Below are 18,040 nucleotides of genomic sequence, written 5' to 3'. Positions count from 1 at the left end.
TTTTTGAGATGGAGTCTTATTCTGTTACACAGTCTGGAGTGGAGTGCAGTGGCACCATCTGGGCTCACTGCAACCTCTGCCTCCTGGGTTCAAGCGATTCTCCTAATTCAGCCTCCTGAGTAGTTGGGATTACGGGTACCCACCACCATGCCTGGCTAATTTTTGTGTTTTTAGTAGAGACAGGGTTTCACCATGTTGGCCAGGTTGGTCTCGAACTCCTGACCTCAAGCGATCCACCTGCTTCAGCTCCGAAAAGTGCTGGGATTATAGGCATGAGCCACCACACCCAGCCAAGAACTATTATAATTCTAATACTAATTGTTATTATTGTATTTATATATTTTTAAAATTATTTTTTGAGACAGGGTCTCTCTCTGTTGCCCAGGCTGGAGTGCAGTGGTGCCATCATGGCTCACTGCAGCCTCGGTCTCCCAAGTTCAATCATCCTCCCACCTCAGCCTCCCGAGTATCTGGGACTACAGGCACATGTCATCGTGCCTAGCTAATTTTTTAATTTTTTGTAGAGTCTGTGTTTTGCCATGTTGGTCAGGCTGATCTTGAACGCCTGGACTCAAGTGCTTCTCCAGCCTTGGCCTCCCAAAGCACTAAGATTTCAGGTGTGAGCCACGGCTGAAATGAGAATGACTTTAAGGCAGACTATTCTGGATAGCTGAGGTTTTCATCATTCTCCAAATTGGGGGTAAGGGAGGGGACAGTGGCAGGACAGAGGGGATGGCAGGAGCCTGCTGGTCTTTCTCCGAAATACATTTTACAGTTAGTAAATCCACCAAGATCTTTCTGGAACCATGGTGGGCCCACCCAGCCCACCCAACTCAGAGCTCTGGGGTGCAATGGAGGGTGGGCCTTGCCTTGTTTCACTAAGAAGTGACGGGCACCGCAGCTGTGCCCTCTACGAACAGGTGAGAAAGAGGAATGAGGCCAGCCGAGTGCTGCTGGGAGAAGGTCCCAGAACTGATGTTTGCACCACCTACCTCCTCCATGGTGCAGGTGAGCCCCTCACAGGGGCTGCTGTGCTGCAGGGCTTGCATGTGGCCGAGGAGGCTCTGGGCCTTCTGAATTTCTGCCAGGAGCTCATCCACGTCCCGGCTGGTATAGAGCTGAGGGTGGCAAGAGCAATCAGATATCCAGAATCACCTGGCTACCCACAGGGGCCAACCCAGGAAGGGGCAAGCAGCCAGGCCAATGCCCAGGCAGAGGGGCAGACTCTCTCCACCAGGCCTTATAAACCAGGACCCATGTGCCAGACAGAGTCTGCAGACATGCTACACTTTGTTTGTGCAATTGGCCTGCTGTGTTTTTAAAACAATTGAAGGATTTTCTGACTGTGAAAGTGTAAAGAAATACTTTATACGCACTAGGATGGGTAGAATTATTATTTATTTATTATTACTTTTAGAGAAAGCGTCTTGCTCTGTCAGCCAGGCTGGAGTGCAGTGGTGCAATCATTGCTCACAGCAGCCTCGAACTCCTGGGCTCAAGTAATCCTCTGGCGTCAGCCTCACGAGTGGCTGAGACTACAGCCACATTCTACCACGCCAGGCTAATTTTTAATTTTTTTGTAGAGATGGGCTCTCACTATATTGCCTAGGCTAGTCTCAAACTCCTGACCCCAAATGATCCTCCTGTCTTGGCCTCCGAAAGCACTAGGATTACAGGCATGAGCCACTGTGCCTGGTCAAGCCACAGGGGAGGCTGAGGCGGGTGGATCACCAGGTCAGGAGTTCGAGACCAGCCTGGCCAACATGGTGAAACCCCATCTCTACTAAAACTACAAAAACTAGCCTGGCATGGTGACAGACATCTGTAATCCCAGCTACTTGGGAGGCTGAGGCAGGAGAATCACTTGAACCAAGGAGGCAGAGGTTGCAGTGAGCCAAGACGGCGCCATTGCACTCCAGCCTGGGCGACAAGAGCGAACTCCATCTCAAAAAAAAAAAAAAATTTCTTGAACCAGTCAGCTTCAGTCATTTACTTTACCTTCCTAACCTCTGTAGTCTGAGTCACTTACAGACAAGAGTCTGCACAATGAGGTATCAAGATAGGGTGCTGTTTGAGCTTGTCTCCCTGCTATGAAAGGTGGGGACGGACTTTGTGACCTTTGTATTCGCTTGTGAGATGCAGACACTCATTTACTCGTGGTTATAATGGTAGGCAAGACACAGCCTGGGAGCGACCAGATGATTGCATTCTTAATCTTCCAAATGGATCTACACACATGTTCGCTAATTGTTGCCTCCCTTGTGAACACGGGGTGGTTGATGTCTAGTTATTAACTGGGACAAGGACAGTAATGGATGGATTGGTACAGAATGGATTGCTCATTTCGCTCTGCAGTGGGTCCCCTGCAATAGCAGGAGTTTGTCTAGGAGAGAAAATCAAGGCAATTCAGACTGAGTGATTTGGTGGGAGCAGAGCTGGGCTGGGGCCTCTAAGAATGGCAACTGGAGAGTGATTGAGGCTTCTGCAGGCAGGGCTTTAAAAGGCCTCTGCGCTCCCAGGCACGTAATCAATGCATCATACAGGCTGACCAAAGCATCTCTTGTGACTTCAGGTTGTCCCTGTTCTTCCCATATTAATTCTAACCTGGTTTTACCTTTGTAACCTCACTGAATACAGATGGGGACAGGGAGAAGAGGAGACACAAGTGTACAAAGTGGTCCTGGCCCAGATCTCCTGGGTACAACCTTGGAGGCAGACAAGGAGAGAAGGAGAGGGGCCATGTGCAGGCACCGTGGCTTACCTCCATCTTTGGGCTGTAGCAGTGGTAGTAGCCACTAATAGCTTCTGCAAGGTTCTTCAGGACAGCCTGCAGGGATGGGGACAGGGTCAGCCCTCTCCAGTGCAACACCAATACTCCAGTAAGCCTTTTCCTTGACTGAATCTCCCGGTTATCCAAAGCTTCCCATTTTACCAAAGGGAGGACCAGGCACAAGTATGGGTGTGTTCTGGCCCACAGCTCGGGGGCCTGTTCAAGCATGGGGCCTCAAAGACCAGCCCAGCTCAGTACCGCCAAAGCCAAGAGACACCTCAGAGGGTCTCAGGCACTCACAGGGGGCATCTGATCATCGCATTTGTAGGTGATGAAGTGGACATTGAGGTCTCTTCCCATGGTGGACTGCTGGATGTAATCGGACAGGATTTCAGAAGGCTGATCTGGGCTGGGGGGGAAGGCAGAAGAGAAGTGGGCAACCTAGGTCAGACCACTTTGAGAACATTCCAGAGCAACTTGGTAATTCCCAGGGAACATCTACCCATTCTTAACTGGCCACCTGTGTCCCAGGTCACCTATGCGGGATGCAGGGCTAGGTGGACTGCAGGCCTGGCTCCCTGCCTCCTCTGCAGATGGGCAGCCTGTGACTGCAATCCTTCCCTCTTGTGTGTTTGAAGAGTCATGATTTTCTTTCTCTTTTCTTTTCTCTTCTTTTCTCTCCCTCCCTTCCTCCTTCCCTCTCTCCCTTCTTCCCTCCCTTCCTTTCTTCCTCCCTTTCCTTTCTTTCTTTCCTCCCTCCCTCCATTCTTCTTCCCTTCTCCTCCCTTCCTTCCCTAATTTTACTTTTTTTCCCTCTGTCCCTCCCTCCCTCCTTCCTTCCTCCCCTTTTTTCCTTTTCTTCCCTTTCTTTTCTTTCTCCTTTCCTTCCTTTCTTTCCTTCCCTCCTCCCTTCCCTTCCCCCTCCTCCCCTCCCTTCCTCCTTTCCCCCTCCTCCCTCCTCCTCTCCTCCCCTCCTCTTCTCCCTCCCTTCCCCTCCCCCTTCTCTCCCCTCTTCCCCTCCCCTTCCCTCCCTTCTCCCTTCCTCTCCCTTCCCTTCCCTTCCCCTCCCTTCCCTATCTGAGTCTCGCTCTGTGGCCCAGGCTACAGTGCTGTGGGTCTCACTCTGTTGCCCAAGCTACATATAGTGCAGTGAAACAATCATAGCTTACTGCAGACTCAAACTCCTGGCCTCAAGCAATCCTCCTGCCTTGGCCTGCCAGAGTGCTGGAATCACAGGCATGAGACATCGTGACTGGCCAATCTTTTCTCCAACAATGGTTTGGTTCTTCAGTCCCCTTTGTGTCGCATGTCTCCTGCTTAGGAAAAAGACCTACCAGCTTCTCAGGATGGCCACCAGGGAATCCAGCCCCTTGAGAGTGAAGATCTTCTTCAGGGCTTGTAGCAGGTTGCTGCCTCCAGCAGGCTGTAGTGTCTTTACCCAGAGCTTAAGTTCCCGGAGGCTGGGGGTAGACAATGACAGCAACCTAATTATAAGACTGTTTGTATTGAATTTCATTTTTATCTTTTTTAGAGATAAGGTCTTGCTATGTCACCCAAGCTGAAGTGCAGTGGTGCAATCATAGCTCACTGTAACCTCGAACTCCAGGGCTCAAGCGATTCTCCTGTCTCAGCCTCCCAAGTATCTGCGACTGCAGGTATGTGCCATCCTGCCCAGCTAGTTTTTACATTTTATGTAGAAGGCCGGGCATGGTGGCTCACGCCTGTAATCCCAGCGCTTTGGGAGGCCAAGGTGGGTGGATCACTTGAGGTCAGGAATTCAAAACCAGCCTGGCCAACATGGTGAAGCCCCATCTCTACTAAAAATACAAAAAAAATTTAGCCGGGTGTGGTGTACATGTCTGTAATCTCAGCTACTTGGGAGGCTGAGGCAGGAGAATTGGTTGAACTCCAGAGGTGGAAGGTTGCAGTGAGCTGAGATTGTATCGCTGCACTCCAGCTTGGGCAACAGAGTGAGACTCTATCTAAAAAAAAAAATTATGTAGAGATGGGGGTCACACTATGTTGCCAGGCTCATCTTGAACCCTTGGCCTCAAGAGGTCCCCCTCTCTACCCTCCTAAACTGCTGGGATTACAGGTGTGAGCCCAAACCTGGCCTGTAGTATTAGGTACCAGGCCCAGGACAAATATTAGCTCATTTAAACCTAACAATAACTTGTTAGGGTGGTACCTTTATTTCCATTTTGTAGATGAGGAAACTGAGTTAGGACTTGCCCAAGGTGATACTGTAAGCAACTGGTAAAACTGAGATTTCAAACCAGGTCTGACTCTAAGATATGAGCTTCTAGCAGTTGTTCTATGTGAGGGTCTGGGGCTGAGTTTCTGCCTCCCTAAACCCACTCTCTTGGGAGCCAGCCCTCAACAGGCCAGCCTCAAAGAAGAGAAAGCACTCTGGCTGTGCAGCTATGTCCCATGTGAGTTGGGGTACACACCACTGATGAAACGAAAAATGACTTAACTTGGTTCTTTCCTGGCTAATACTTTGCATGGCACTGGTAAAAGAGGTTCTTTCTGTTTCAAAAAATCAAAAATCTGAAAGAGAAAATTTCAGTGTGGTACTAAGAAGTCGGTCTTTCATTATTATAACTGTCAAGTCTATCTTTTGAACAGCAAGAACAAGTCCCTGGTCTCACACCTTCTCTAGCCAATAGATTTCAGCTGGAATTTAAAACCACTGTTTTAAGGCTGGGCACAATGACTGACACCTGGAATCCCACCACTTTGGGAGGCTGAGGCAGGCAGATTACATGAGGTCGGAAGTTTGAGACCAGCCTGACCAACATGGAGAAACCCTGTCTCTACTGAAAATGCAAAATTAGCCAGGTGTGGTAGTGCATGCCTGTAATACCAGCTATTCGGGAGGCTGAGGCAGGAGGATTGCTTGAACCTGGGAGGCGGAGGTTGCGGTGAGCTGAGATCACACCATTGCAACAAGAGTGAAACACTGCCTCAAACAAATAAACAAACAAACAAACCCCACTGTTTTTCTCTCATTGTATTTATTAATATGGTTGCTTTCTTTTTTTTCCTCAAAGCCATTAAAGACAGACATATGGTTGCTTCTAATTATAGAAATATAACTGCATGATTATAGCAGTATAATCATGCAAGTGATATGGGCTTCTCAGTTATGTTACTGATAGAAAGTTTCCTTCAGGCGAGGAGCAGTGCCTCATGCCTGCAATCCCAGCACTTTGGGAGGCTGAGGGGGGAGGAACATTTGAGGCTAGGAGTTCAAAACCAGTCTGGTCAACATAGCCAGACCCCATATCTACAAAAAAGAAAAATTAAAAAAAATTAGTTGGGCACAGTGGTACCCTCCTGTAGTCCCAGCTGCTGTGGAGGCTGAGGCTGGAGAATCATTTGAGCTCAGGAGATTAAGACTACAGTGAGCTATGACTGTATCACTGCACTCCAGCCTGGGTGACACAGCAAGACCTTATCTCAAAACTACAACAGCAGCAAGAAAACAACCCCCAAAAACAAGTTTCTTACCAGCCTGACCAACATGGTGAAACCCTGTCTATACTAAACGTATAAAAGTTAGCCAGCTGTGGTGGCATGTGCCTGTAATCCCAGCTACTCAGTAGGCTGAGGCAGGAGAATGGCCTGAACCTGGGAGGCAGAGGTTGCAGTATGCCGAGATTGTGTCACTGCACTCCAACTAGGGCGACAAACCGAGACTCAATCTCAAAAAACAAAAACCAAACCAAAGCAAAACCACAAGTTTCTTTCAATAATAAATAAACAGAACTGAAGTAAAGAAAAATCAACAATAGTATACATGGTAGGTAGGCTGGGTGTGGTGGCTCACACCTGTAATTCCAGCACCTTGGGAGGCCGAGGGGGGTGGATCACTGGAAGTCAGGAGTTCCAGACCAGCCTGGCCAACATGGTGAAACCCTGTCTCTACTAAAAACACACAAAAAATTAGCTGGGCGTGGTGGCAGCACCTGTAAGCCCAGCTACTTGGGAGGCCGAGGCAGGAGAATTGCTTGAACCCAGGAAGTGGAGGTTGCGGTGAGCTGAGATTGCACCACTGCACTCCAGCCTGGGTGACAGAGTGAGACTCCATCTCAAAAAAAAAAAATTAAAACAATAAACAATAGTACACATGGTAAAGATATGACAGGGATGTGACAAGAGAAGTCGAGGAGGTCCTGAAGGTGCAGAACTTTGGCTACCATCCCTAACAACCCAGAGATCAGTGCTCCACCGAAAGTGGAAATCAGTTTAAAATGTTCTTGTTCACTGAGTTCCTGGCACTTGCCAGGAACTTCATTTTCATTTCATCTTCAGAAGAGTCCTGTGAGGAGTGAGCAGGATTGGCCTTGTTCTGCAAATGAGAGAGTCAAGACCACCCAGTGACTGTTGGGGTTGGGATTCAAAGCCAGAGCTGCCAGAAGTGGGCATTTCTCTACCTGGAAGGGCTCCTCTTCACAGCTAGTGCTGGTGAGGGTGCTCTTTACAGTAGTGATTACTACTTCCTGCTAGTAATCGACACACATACTTTTTTTTTTTTAACTTTTAAATTTTTTGGAGACAGGGTCTCTCTCTGTCGCCCAGGCTGAAGTGTGGTAGCACAATCATAGCTCACTGCAGCCTCAACCTCCCTCCCAGGCTCAATCAAACCTCTCACCTCAGGCTCCTAAGTAGCTGGAGCTACAGGCACATGCCACCACACCAGGCTAATTTTTAAATGTTTTGTAGAGATGCGGTCTCACTGTGTTGCCAAGGGTGGTCTCAAACTCCTGGGCTCAAGCAATCCTCCCAACTCGACCTCCCAAAGTGATGGGATTACAGGCATGGAGCAGCTGGCCCTGGCCAAAGCATGTGCCTTTTCCTGGGATCTGGAATCCAGTCCTGGCTCTGCTGCTTTTGGCATCTTCCCTAACCTGAGTCTGTGTTTCCTCATCTGCAAAATGAGGATAATAATCCTATTCAGTGGGGTGGCTATAAATACTAAATACAATCATCTATGCAAAGCACCTAGTATGGTAACTAACCAACACATGTTGGACGATCAAGGACACTCCTTTCATGGAAAAGAAATTTCTACTCATTGGATAAGTAGAGATTCTTACATGCCTCTCTCCTATCCCTCAAAAAAACCCGCCAGACTAGAAATCCACAACTAAAGGACATCTATGCAGTGGAATACTCTGCAGTCATTAAAACAAATGAGGTAGATTTTGTATGCACTGACAGAGAGATTCAAGACCAGCTGGAAAGCAGTGTTATGCAGCTCCTCTTTATGTCAAAATAAGAAGGTAAACACACAGATGCATGTGTGTGCAAAGACTTATTTGTGGGAGTGGATATAAGAAACTGTTTTGGGCCATGAACAGCATCTCACATCTGTAGTCCCAGCACTTTGCGAGCCCGACTGAAACGCACTTGAGGCCAGGAGGTCAGGACCAGCCTGGGCAACATCCCATCTTTACAAAAATAAACTGGCCAGGCGTGGTGGCTCACGCCTGTAATCCCAACACTTTGGGAGGCCGAGGTGGGTGGATCAACTGAAGTCAGGAGTTTGAAACCAGTTTGGCCAACATGGTGAAACCCCATCTCTACCAAAAAATTTAAAAATTAGCTGGGCATGTGGCCAGCTACTTGGGAGGCTGAGGCATGAGAATCACTTGAACCCAGGCGTGGAGGTTGCAGTGAGCCAAGGTGACACCACTGTACTCCAGCCTAGACAACAGGGACCCTATCTAAATAAATAAATAAATACAAACGCAGCAGGGTGTGGTGGCACATGCCTGTAGTCCCAACTACTCAGGAGACAGGTGAGAGGATTGCTTTAGTCTAGGAGGTCAAAGCTGCAATGAGCTATGATTGTGCCACTGCACTCCAGGCTGAGAGACACACAGAGATCCTGTCTTAAAAAAAAAAAAAAAAAGGCGGGGGGAGACTCATTTGCTATTATTTATCATTCTTTCATACTGCTGGAATTTTAAAAAACCATGCATTGTGTTATTTTCACAATAAAACTATCTTTGCTAGTTTGCTGGATAAAAAGTATCTTGTGGTCACCTTATCTTTCAGTTTATGAACTGCTCATGAAGGTGGCCATCCTTCCAAAACTTGTTTCTGCTTTTGTGAGTTGTTTCTTTGTACTCACTTAACTAGTAGGGTCCTGGGGTTTGCATTTAAATCATTCAATAAAGACTCTGCTGCTTAAGAGGAAAATGAACAAGTCAGCATCATGGTCAGGCAGAAAAGCCACTCACGTGGATGCGCTGACTTCCGTGGGGTCTGGCCAGAGGGACCTGGTGGTGGTGCCAAAGGAAAGGACAAACAGCTTCTCCTTGTGGCTCAGCTGCTCATCGATGAGGCTCTGTTGGACAAAAGGACGTCACTGGCTCCCAGAGCCAGGGGAATGGGGAGCCTGGCTTTGCCTCTCTTGCCTTGGCCGGCCCCTGGCCTCTCTGGGCGGGGTGTGAGCTGTGCTGAAATAGGGCTGCTTGAGGCTCAGCTTAGCAGCAGCCTCAAGCCAACATTTGCTTCCCACCTGCTGGGCCTCCTGCGGGTGGGATGAGCATCTGGGCTGCCATCTCAGTGTGTGCTATAGCTAGACCCTTGACACTTACCTGTGGCATCCGGAGAGGGAGGACAGAGGTCAGGGGCCATGGTTTCTCTCTAAGGCATGTGAGCTGGAGGCAGAGCTGGTGAGTATCCATAACACCTCCCTCTTCTTCCTGGCCAGCTGAAAGTTCCACCTGTATGCTACCCCCATGAGCCCTGCCCTGGCTAATAGTAGACTACTCCACCTGGGGGATCTTTGGAAACCCTGTGCTGAGGACTTGTCATAAAGGGGGAGACTTCTCTGACAGCTGTCCCCTGACATCCACTGAGACCAGGAACAGGGGACAAATCTGGAGGATGGCCCCACACTGAGCCTCTGTAGGACCTGTACAACATACAATGGGCTATTGCTGCCGTGGCACCTGTGAGAAAATAGCCCCTCCACGTCACTTCACACTGCAGAGGCTTTTCTCTAGGCCAGACTTCCCACTGAGCACTTTACTTGCACAAGCAGTTGGTGGAGGTGGCTGAGATTTGACTCCAGCCATCTGACTCCAGCGTTCTTAGCTTCTCTGCTGTGGATGTGAGTTAGGGATGGAGCAGTGGGCAACACCAGCCTGTTCACTGCTCTCAAGCTGGAGCTGGTCAATGTCCACCGGGAACCATAACTCCAAAGAAACCAGAATAGCTCTGCCATCCAGAAAAGGCCAGAAGCCCTGTGCTATGCTATGCAGGAGTCTTGACATCCTCTTTCCAGGAAAACATGGGAGCTCTTTTTTTTCTTTTTCCCCATTTATTTTATTGCATTTTAGGTTTTGGGGTACATGTGAAGAACATGCAAGATTGTTGCATAGGTACACACGTGGCAGTGTGATTTGCTTTTGAGTCAAAGTCTAGCTGGCAGGTACTGCCGTGGTGAGAATGAAAATGCAATTCTCAGTTGCATTCACACTGCAACTGAAAATGACTCTTTGGTTGGGTTTTGCAGAATTCCACATAGTTCTCTAACCACAGGTGCTAATTAAGTGTGAACTGTTCTTTATAAGACACCCTATCTTGCATTTGTTATAAACAAGCTAGTCAGCAAGCTCAGGAAGGAAAGGCTGGGGCGGGGGGTGGTTCCAGATGCTCCTCTGTGCCAAGGCAGACTTACCATGAGGTCCTTTTGGAACTCCTCTTTCTGAGGGCCACTGCTGACGGATGACACATCTATGAGGACGCTGACTCTGGCCCCTTTGATGAGGCCAAATGCCTAAAACCAAAAAGGGAATTTGGAAACAGCCAGTGCAAGTCTGTGCGTCTCCTAAGGCCTGCACTGAGGGGCTCTGTGTGATGCAGTGATGTGAACACGTCCCTCACTCCTGACAAGCAGCAGCTGATGGAAACCCCATTTTATAAGGGAAAAAGAAAACCCAATGTCATGACTTCAGCTCTGGGCATGATCTGCTCTTATTTTGCGACAGGCTATTCTTTATAAGTTTTTTCCCCTTGTAATTTATTTATTTTTAATAATTTATTTTTATTTATTATTTTTATTTTATTTTGAGATGGAGTCTAGCTCTGTCACCTAGGCTGGAGTGCAGTGGCATGATCTCAGCTCACTGTAACCTCTGCTTCCCAGGTTCAAGTGATTCTCCTGCCTCAGCCTCCCGAGTAGCTGGGATTACGGGTGCCCACTGCCCACCACCACACCCAGCTAATCTTTATATTTTTAGAAGCGACGGGGTTTCACTGTGTTGGCCAGGTTGGTCTCTAACTCCTGATGTCCTGATCTGCCCGCCTCGGCCTCCCAAAGTGCTGGGATTACAAGCATGAGCCAATGCTCCCGGCTTCCCCTATATTTATTGTCCAATCTTTTTTTTTTTTTTTTTGAGATGGAGTTTCACTCATGTTACCCAGGCTGGAGTGCAATGGCGTGATCTCGGCTCACCGCAACCTCCGCCTCCTGGGTTCAGGCAATTCTCCTGCCTCAGCCTCCTGAGTAGCTGGGATTACAGGCACGCGCCACCATGCCCAGCTAATGTTTTGTATTTTTAGCAGAGACGGGGTTTCACCATGTTGACCAGGATGGTCTCGATCTCTTGACCTCGTGATCCACCCGCTGCGGCCTCCCAAAGTGCTGGGATTACAGGCTTGAGCCACCGCGCCCGGCTATTGTCCAATCTTACTAATCTTATTGTCCATGCTCACTGAAGAAAATCTGGAGACTACAGAAAAACACCCTTTGTTTGAAGATACAAAGTTTGATAGCTATTTATATTAGCTTATCTGATTTAATTTCTCTATATCCTTATTTATTTTTTGCCTGCTCTACCAATGAAAGACAGATGTGTTAAGCTCGCCAGCTGCAATGATATCTCTGTGCATTTCTAATTATGTTCCTTCTTTCTTCTTTTTGAGATGGGGTCTTGCCATATTGCCCAGGCTGGTCTCGAACTCCTGGGCTCAAGCAACCGTGTGCCACCAGACCCAAGTTTCTAATTATGTTTCTAAATGCCATTACTCTACAGTTATTATTCCTTGACTTACAATGGGGCCACCTCCTGATAAACCCATCGTAAGTGGAAAAATCCTAAGTCGAACAGTCAAGTACTGTTTGCATTACTTGTCGATGCTGTTTGACTCTGCACATAAATGTTCATCTTGTTATAGCTGCACTGTGGATTGGAGCTTTCATTCATATGAAATTTATAGTTCTCTAGGGGCGGTAGGTTCCATTCGGTGCTTTTTGCCTTAAATCCTACTTTATTGGATATCTAATTTTCCTGTTCAATTCACTCTTCTGCTCTCAGAGAGTGTTTTACGTCTTCTCTCACACCTCCAGCACTCCCTTTCTGCACTCACCCAGCAAGTGATTTTGCCTCCAATTTTGCTAAGAAAACAGAAACAAATTGAAGAGAATCTTAAAAAATCTTTCCATGCAGAGTCTGCCGACCTACCTGCCCATAGGCCCACACACTTCTTTCCGGTTACAATGCATCTAAGGCCAACCAGCAACAGTTTCTAGGCCAACGCTTTGACTTGCATTAATGGCTCTTCTCTTGCTAAATAGGAACTCTGCTTCTGTGATCATCCCTTCTCCTGGATCATCCATTCCTACTGATTGTACAGTTTCCATCACCATACAAACAGGTTATAATATCGCCCATCTTAAAAAAGAAATAGACCTCTCAGGATGCCACCTCTCCCTCCTGCTGTGGCTTCATTTCTCTACTCTCCATCTTAGCCACATGTCCTTATGTCCCGGGGACCCATTTAATTTAGCTTCTCACCTTCCTATTCCTCTGAAACCACACGTCAAGGTGATTGATGAGCTTTCTCTTGCCAAGCCCAAGGGTTAAATCCAAATTCTCAACTTTCTCAAACTCTGAGTAGCATACGGCACAGTTTGACTGTGTCAAGAATTTAACAAGTTAAAACACTTAGTACACTTGTCTTCCAGGACATCACATTCTCCCACTTATCCCTCTACTCACTGGCCAGACTTTCTTAATCTCCGTTCCTAGCTACCTCCTCCACCTAGTTCCAAAGTCTAAATACTGGCATGCCCTAGGAACCTGCTTCTGAAGGTGTGGGTCATGGGCCAACAGCATCACCATCCTCCAGCTTGGTAGAAATGCAGAGTCTCCGGTCCCACTCCAGGCTTACCTAATCAGAGTCTTTATATTAACAAGAGCCTCCAGGTGTGCAGTGGCACGATCATAGCTCACTGGAGCCTGGAACTCCTGGGCTGAAGTGATCCTCCTGCCTCAGTATTCTAAGTAGCTGGAACAATAGGTGTGTGCCACCACCTGGCTATTTTTTATGTTTTGTGGAGATAGGGTCTTACTGTATTGCCCAGGCTGATCTCAAACTCCTGGCCTCAAGAGATCATCCAGCCTCGGCCTCCCAAAGAGCTGAGACTGCAGCCGCAAGCCATCACACCCAGCCACTCTCTTCTTTACCCCAGGGTTTGCCAACTTTGGCACTATTGACATTTGGGCTGGATAATTATCTGTTGTAAAGAGCTGTCTTGTGCTTTACAGGATGGTGAGCAGCATCCCCAGTGGCTGCTAATCTAGATGTCGGTAACACCCCCTCTCCTCCAGCCATGACAATCAAAAATGTCTCCAGACATTGCCAACTGTCCCCTTGGGGCAAAATCACCCCCAGTGGAAAACCACTGTTCTGGGGTCGCTCCCTAAGTGATCTCAGTGTCATGCCTTTGAATATCATCTGAATGTGAATGATTATCTGAGGTCCATCTTCAAGCAGATTTCTCTTGGAACTTCAGAGCTGTGCCCCCAACATCCTGCTCCACTTGTCTGTCTGGATGTCTACTAAATCCCTGAGGCTTCACACATCTAAAACAAGACCTCTTGGTTTTCCTCTTCAAATCTGTTCTCCCTCAGTCTTCCCCATCTCAGTAAATGCCATTCAACACCAGCCCAGGCGCTCTGGCCCCAAATCTATCCAATCCATTGGCAAGTTCTGCTGGTCCTGCCTTCTAGCCGTGTGCTGAATCTACCACGTCTCATTCCATCAACACTAATGCTTGAGTCTAAGCCTCTGTTGTTCTCGCCCAGCGCAGTCTTCCTGTTTCCATTTCTACCCTCTGTGCAGTCAAGTTATACAGCAGCCAGCGTGACTCTTTTGGAACTTGTCAGATCAGGTCACCCTCCTGCTGTATTAGAGCTGCCACCTTTGGAATCAAGCCTTCCCTGACTTCAACCTGCTCATCCAACCTCGTCTCCTTTCTCCACAGAGCTCACTCTGTGCTTGCTACACTGGCCCATGTGCTGCTTCTGGAACTTGTTCCTGACCCAGGACTTTTGGACTTGCTGTCTCCTCTGCCTGGAACATTCTCCCCAAGATCTTGGCAGGGCTCACCCCTACACTTTTCTTTTTTTTTGAGATGGAGTTTCACTCTTGTAGCCCAGGCTGGTGTGCAGTGGCACAATTTCGGCTCACTACAACCTCCGCCTTCAGGTTTCAAGCTATTCTCCTGCCTCAGCCTCCTGAGTAGCTAGGATTGTCGGTGCCCACCACCACGCCCAGCTAATTTTTGTATTTTTAGTAAAGACAGGGTTTCATCATGTTAGCCAGGCCTGTCTTGAACTCCTGACCTCCTGATCCGCCCTCCTCAGCCTTCTAAAATGCTGGGATTACAGGCGTGAGCCACTGTGCCCGACCTGAGCTTTCTTTAGGTGCCTGTACAAATGCCTCCTCTTTAGAGTGGGTTTCCTCAACAATTCCATTTATTTGTTTGTTTATTTATTTTATTTTATTTTATTTCTGAGACAGAGTCTCGCTCTGTCTCCCAGGCTGGAGTGCAGTGGCATGATCTTGGCTTACTGCACTCTGCCTCCTGGGTTCAAGCGATACTCCTGCCTTAGCCTCCTGAATAGCTAGATTACAGGCATGCACCACCATGCCTGGCTAATTTTTGTGTTTTTAGTAGAGATGGGGTTTTGGGATTTTGTCCAGGCTGGTCTCGAACTCCTGACCTCAAGTGATCTGCCTGCCTCGGCATCACAAAGTGCTGGGATTACAGGTGTGAGCCGCTGTGCTCAGCCTCAACCATTCCATTTAAATAGTCCTTCTGTTCCACTCTCTGTTCCCTTACTCGGCTTTGTTTCTTTTTCTAGCACGTCAGCTCCATGAAGGCAGGACCTTAGTATTGGCCATGTTCCCCCCTCACTGCCCCTTCTGGCAGCGAACCATTCCTTCAACAAGTTCTGGTCATGTTGGTAGTCTCAATCCTAGAACAGTGCCTGATACACAACAATCACTCAATACATGTTCATTGAATTCATGACCCAAATATAGCACAAGGCTCTCTAGGGTATTGCCAATCTGGAGGCAAGAAGAAGTTGAAATCTAGAGCCAGTCCTATTTCTTTTACATTAAAAACAAGCTGCCATGAGGGCTTTACAGCTTTTGGAATTGAAAACATTCATTCCCTAAACCTAGCCATTGAAGTTCTAGACATTTATCCCATACAAATAACTGGACAAGTACATAAGAGGGAATTGGAGCCAAGAAATACCAGATATTCTCATTTTTCAAGAGAAATCTGATAGCAGACATAAAAGTGAAATATCAGGATTTAAAAATCTTGGCAACTAATTTGAAAAATATTTACAACTAGGGAGCCCAGAATAGCACGGCTGTGCGCCAGATTTGGCCTGCATACCACTAGTTTATAACGTCTCCTTTTATCCTCTGCAGGCACAGACCCAGAGAAGCGAGGCCACTTGCTAGGGCCTTAGTAGCAGGGCAGGGCAGGAATGGGGACCAGCGATGGTCTGTCATCATCCCAGGCTGCCCACCTCAATACCCAGGGATCTGGTGAGCCGACTGACAGGTGATCGCCTTCCTGGGATCCAATCTGGGCTGTAGATTACAGAGAAACTCTGTAGCTCAGTCAGAAAGAAGTGACAGGAAGAAGGGGCTATCAATCCCCACCTACTTTGATAAAGGTGCCAGGATGGGGTGAGGGGTGTGGGTCAGTGAAATCAGCATTCCCTAGGCAGATGCCCATGGAGTATGGGAGGATTTCATCTCTCTGGAGTCTCTCGGCCTGTTACCATGGGCAACCAGAGGGGTCCAGCCATAGCTGCAGAAGTTGAGCATCTGCTGACCCGACTCGTCCAAGCGAGTGAAGGAGGTTCTGGGTCGGAGGTGTAGACCAGACCCCGGAATTGGCGGGACAGGCAGGTTTAGCACCATGTTGTTACTCACCCCACTGGTAACAACCAGCGGTTGGGTAGAGGTGGGGATTGGGAGTAGGGAGCATGACTTTCAGCATCGGCCTCTGCCAGGGTTTAAAGCAAGAGTTGAAGATTGTGCTTAAGGGTGAAAGCAAACAGGAAGCCAGAAAAGTGCCAGCTGGTGGTAATTAAGCTAAAACAAATAAGAAAGCAAATCAAAGGTTCATTTGCCCATGATCACTCTTCTACCCTTGAGCTCTGAGAAAAACATTTAATTAAAAATTTTTTTTTTTTTAAGAGACAGGTCTAACTCTGCTGCCCAGGCTGGAGGGCAGTGGCGCAATCATGGCTCACTGCAGCCTTGAGCTCCCGGGATCAAGAGAGCCTCCTGTATTGGTCCCTCAAGTAGCTCAGACTACAGGTGTGCACCACTATGCCTGGTCCTTAATCAAACTTTTTTTTTTTTTTGAGACAGTGTCTCACTCTGTCACCCAGGCTGGAGGGCAGTGGCATGATCACAGCTCACTGCAATCTCCACCTCCTGAGTTCAAGCGATTTCCTGCCTCATTCTCCTGTGTAGCTGGAATTTACAGGCATGCACCACCATACCTGTCTAATTTTTTGTATTTTTAGTAGAGATGAGGTTTCACCATGTTGGCCAGGCTGGTCTCGAACTGCCAACCTTAGGTGATCTGCCTACCTAGGCCCTCCAATGTGCTGATTACAGGCATGAGCCACCACGCCTGGCCCTTAATCAAACTTTTAAGAACAGTCGTATCCAGATGATCAGCCTTAGTCTTCTAAATCTCACTGTGGGTCTGAAGTTAAATGCCTAGTGCACATCTTCATTCTCACCTGCCCAGCACCCGTTCCCCCTTCTGGTAACAGTGCTCTGGCATTCCACATGCAACCATTTGTCTCCCTTTTTCAGTTCATGAGGGCTGGGGGGCTAATCCAGTCTCTTTCTACTTACCCCTGTTTTTTTTTTTTTTTTTTTTTTTTTTTTTTTTTTTTTTTTTTTTTTTTTTTTTTTTTTTTTTTTTTTTTTTTTTTCCGCCCCAGAAGTGAGTACTAGTTTTAGGCCTAGCCAGATAGTATATTTCATCTCCTTAGCTATGATGATTGGTGTAAATTGGTCAATGAGAGTCAATCCCAGGATTTGGAAGGTGTGCAGGGAACAGGAAGTGAGGTCCCCTTCAACTGGAGTTGCTGATCGCCACCTTCCTACGCCTGAGAGAGAGGTCCCAAAAATAAAACCAATTCAGAGGAAAGCAGAGAACCACAGGCAAAGAAGTGACATCATCTGAGCACCTGGATCCAGCTGTGGCTGGGGTTTTCATTCACATAGGTTAATGCCTTTTTTAGCATAAGCCAATTTACATTGGAGGTCTACCATTTGTAACTGAAAGGGCTCTAATAAGTACAGATGGGATGAGTGAAAGGGGCCAAAGAATGAAATCTATGTCTGTTACCTTCTTGCTGTTTTCTGTGAGCCACTGAATTCTCTGTTGATAGAGTTCAATAGTGCTGTGAAGACATCAGAAAGACTCATCACCCACGGCCAGCGTCATCACTGAGCAACAGCCACTTACTTACACAGAAGGCAGCTATGGATTTTTTTTTTTTTTTAATGTGCATAGGGTCTTGGAAGGTGGTGGTGCACCTTTTAAGTGTGCTGTAGTGCACACCTATATTCCTGGCTATTCGGGAGGACGATGAGGGAGGATCACTTGAGGCCAGGAGTTCAAGACCAGCTTGGGCAACCTAGCAAAACCCTGTCTCTACAAAAAATAAAAAAATGTGCTGGGTATGGTGGTGCACACCTGTAGTTCCAGCTACTCAGAAGGCTGAGGTGGGAGGATCACTTGAGCTCAGGAGTTCAAGGCTGCATGGGGTTATGATTTTTCCATTGCACTCAAGCCTGGGCAAAATCGAGCAAAGACAAAACTGAAGATATTTGTTTGCCAGGGACTAGGTATAAGGGGATTGTGAAACGGATGGAGTATATAGGTGCTGCTCTATTGGTGACACA

The 18,040-nt window shown here is 47.7% G+C and overlaps 1 protein-coding gene across 9 annotated transcripts in view; it reads right to left on the bottom strand.

Annotated features, from left to right (window-relative positions):
* The window catches only part of VWA3A (von Willebrand factor A domain containing 3A), a 68,083-nt gene that overhangs the window by 38,696 nt on the left and 11,347 nt on the right, over positions 1-18,040 (bottom strand). For 8 of the 9 annotated variants that reach the window (XM_017534358.2, XM_017534357.2, XM_017534356.2 and 5 more), the window contains 7 exons: positions 17,481-17,535; positions 10,470-10,568; positions 9,022-9,128; positions 4,105-4,230; positions 3,071-3,179; positions 2,762-2,827; positions 993-1,118 (listed from right to left, as the gene is read on the bottom strand). In XM_017534358.2, the coding sequence (XP_017389847.1) occupies positions 993-1,118; positions 2,762-2,827; positions 3,071-3,179; positions 4,105-4,230; positions 9,022-9,128; positions 10,470-10,568; positions 17,481-17,535 (688 nt within the window). The remainder of the gene's footprint in view (positions 1-992; positions 1,119-2,761; positions 2,828-3,070; positions 3,180-4,104; positions 4,231-9,021; positions 9,129-10,469; positions 10,569-17,480; positions 17,536-18,040) is intronic. The other variant, XM_017534361.2, reaches the window with a different exon arrangement.

The sequence above is a fragment of the Cebus imitator genome, unplaced genomic scaffold, assembly GCF_001604975.1.
Source record: "Cebus imitator isolate Cc_AM_T3 unplaced genomic scaffold, Cebus_imitator-1.0 Scaffold85, whole genome shotgun sequence".
Classification (NCBI taxonomy): domain Eukaryota; kingdom Metazoa; phylum Chordata; class Mammalia; order Primates; family Cebidae; genus Cebus; species Cebus imitator.
The sequence above is the reverse complement of the archived record's forward strand: the minus strand, read 5'-3'. Positions and strand labels throughout refer to the sequence as shown.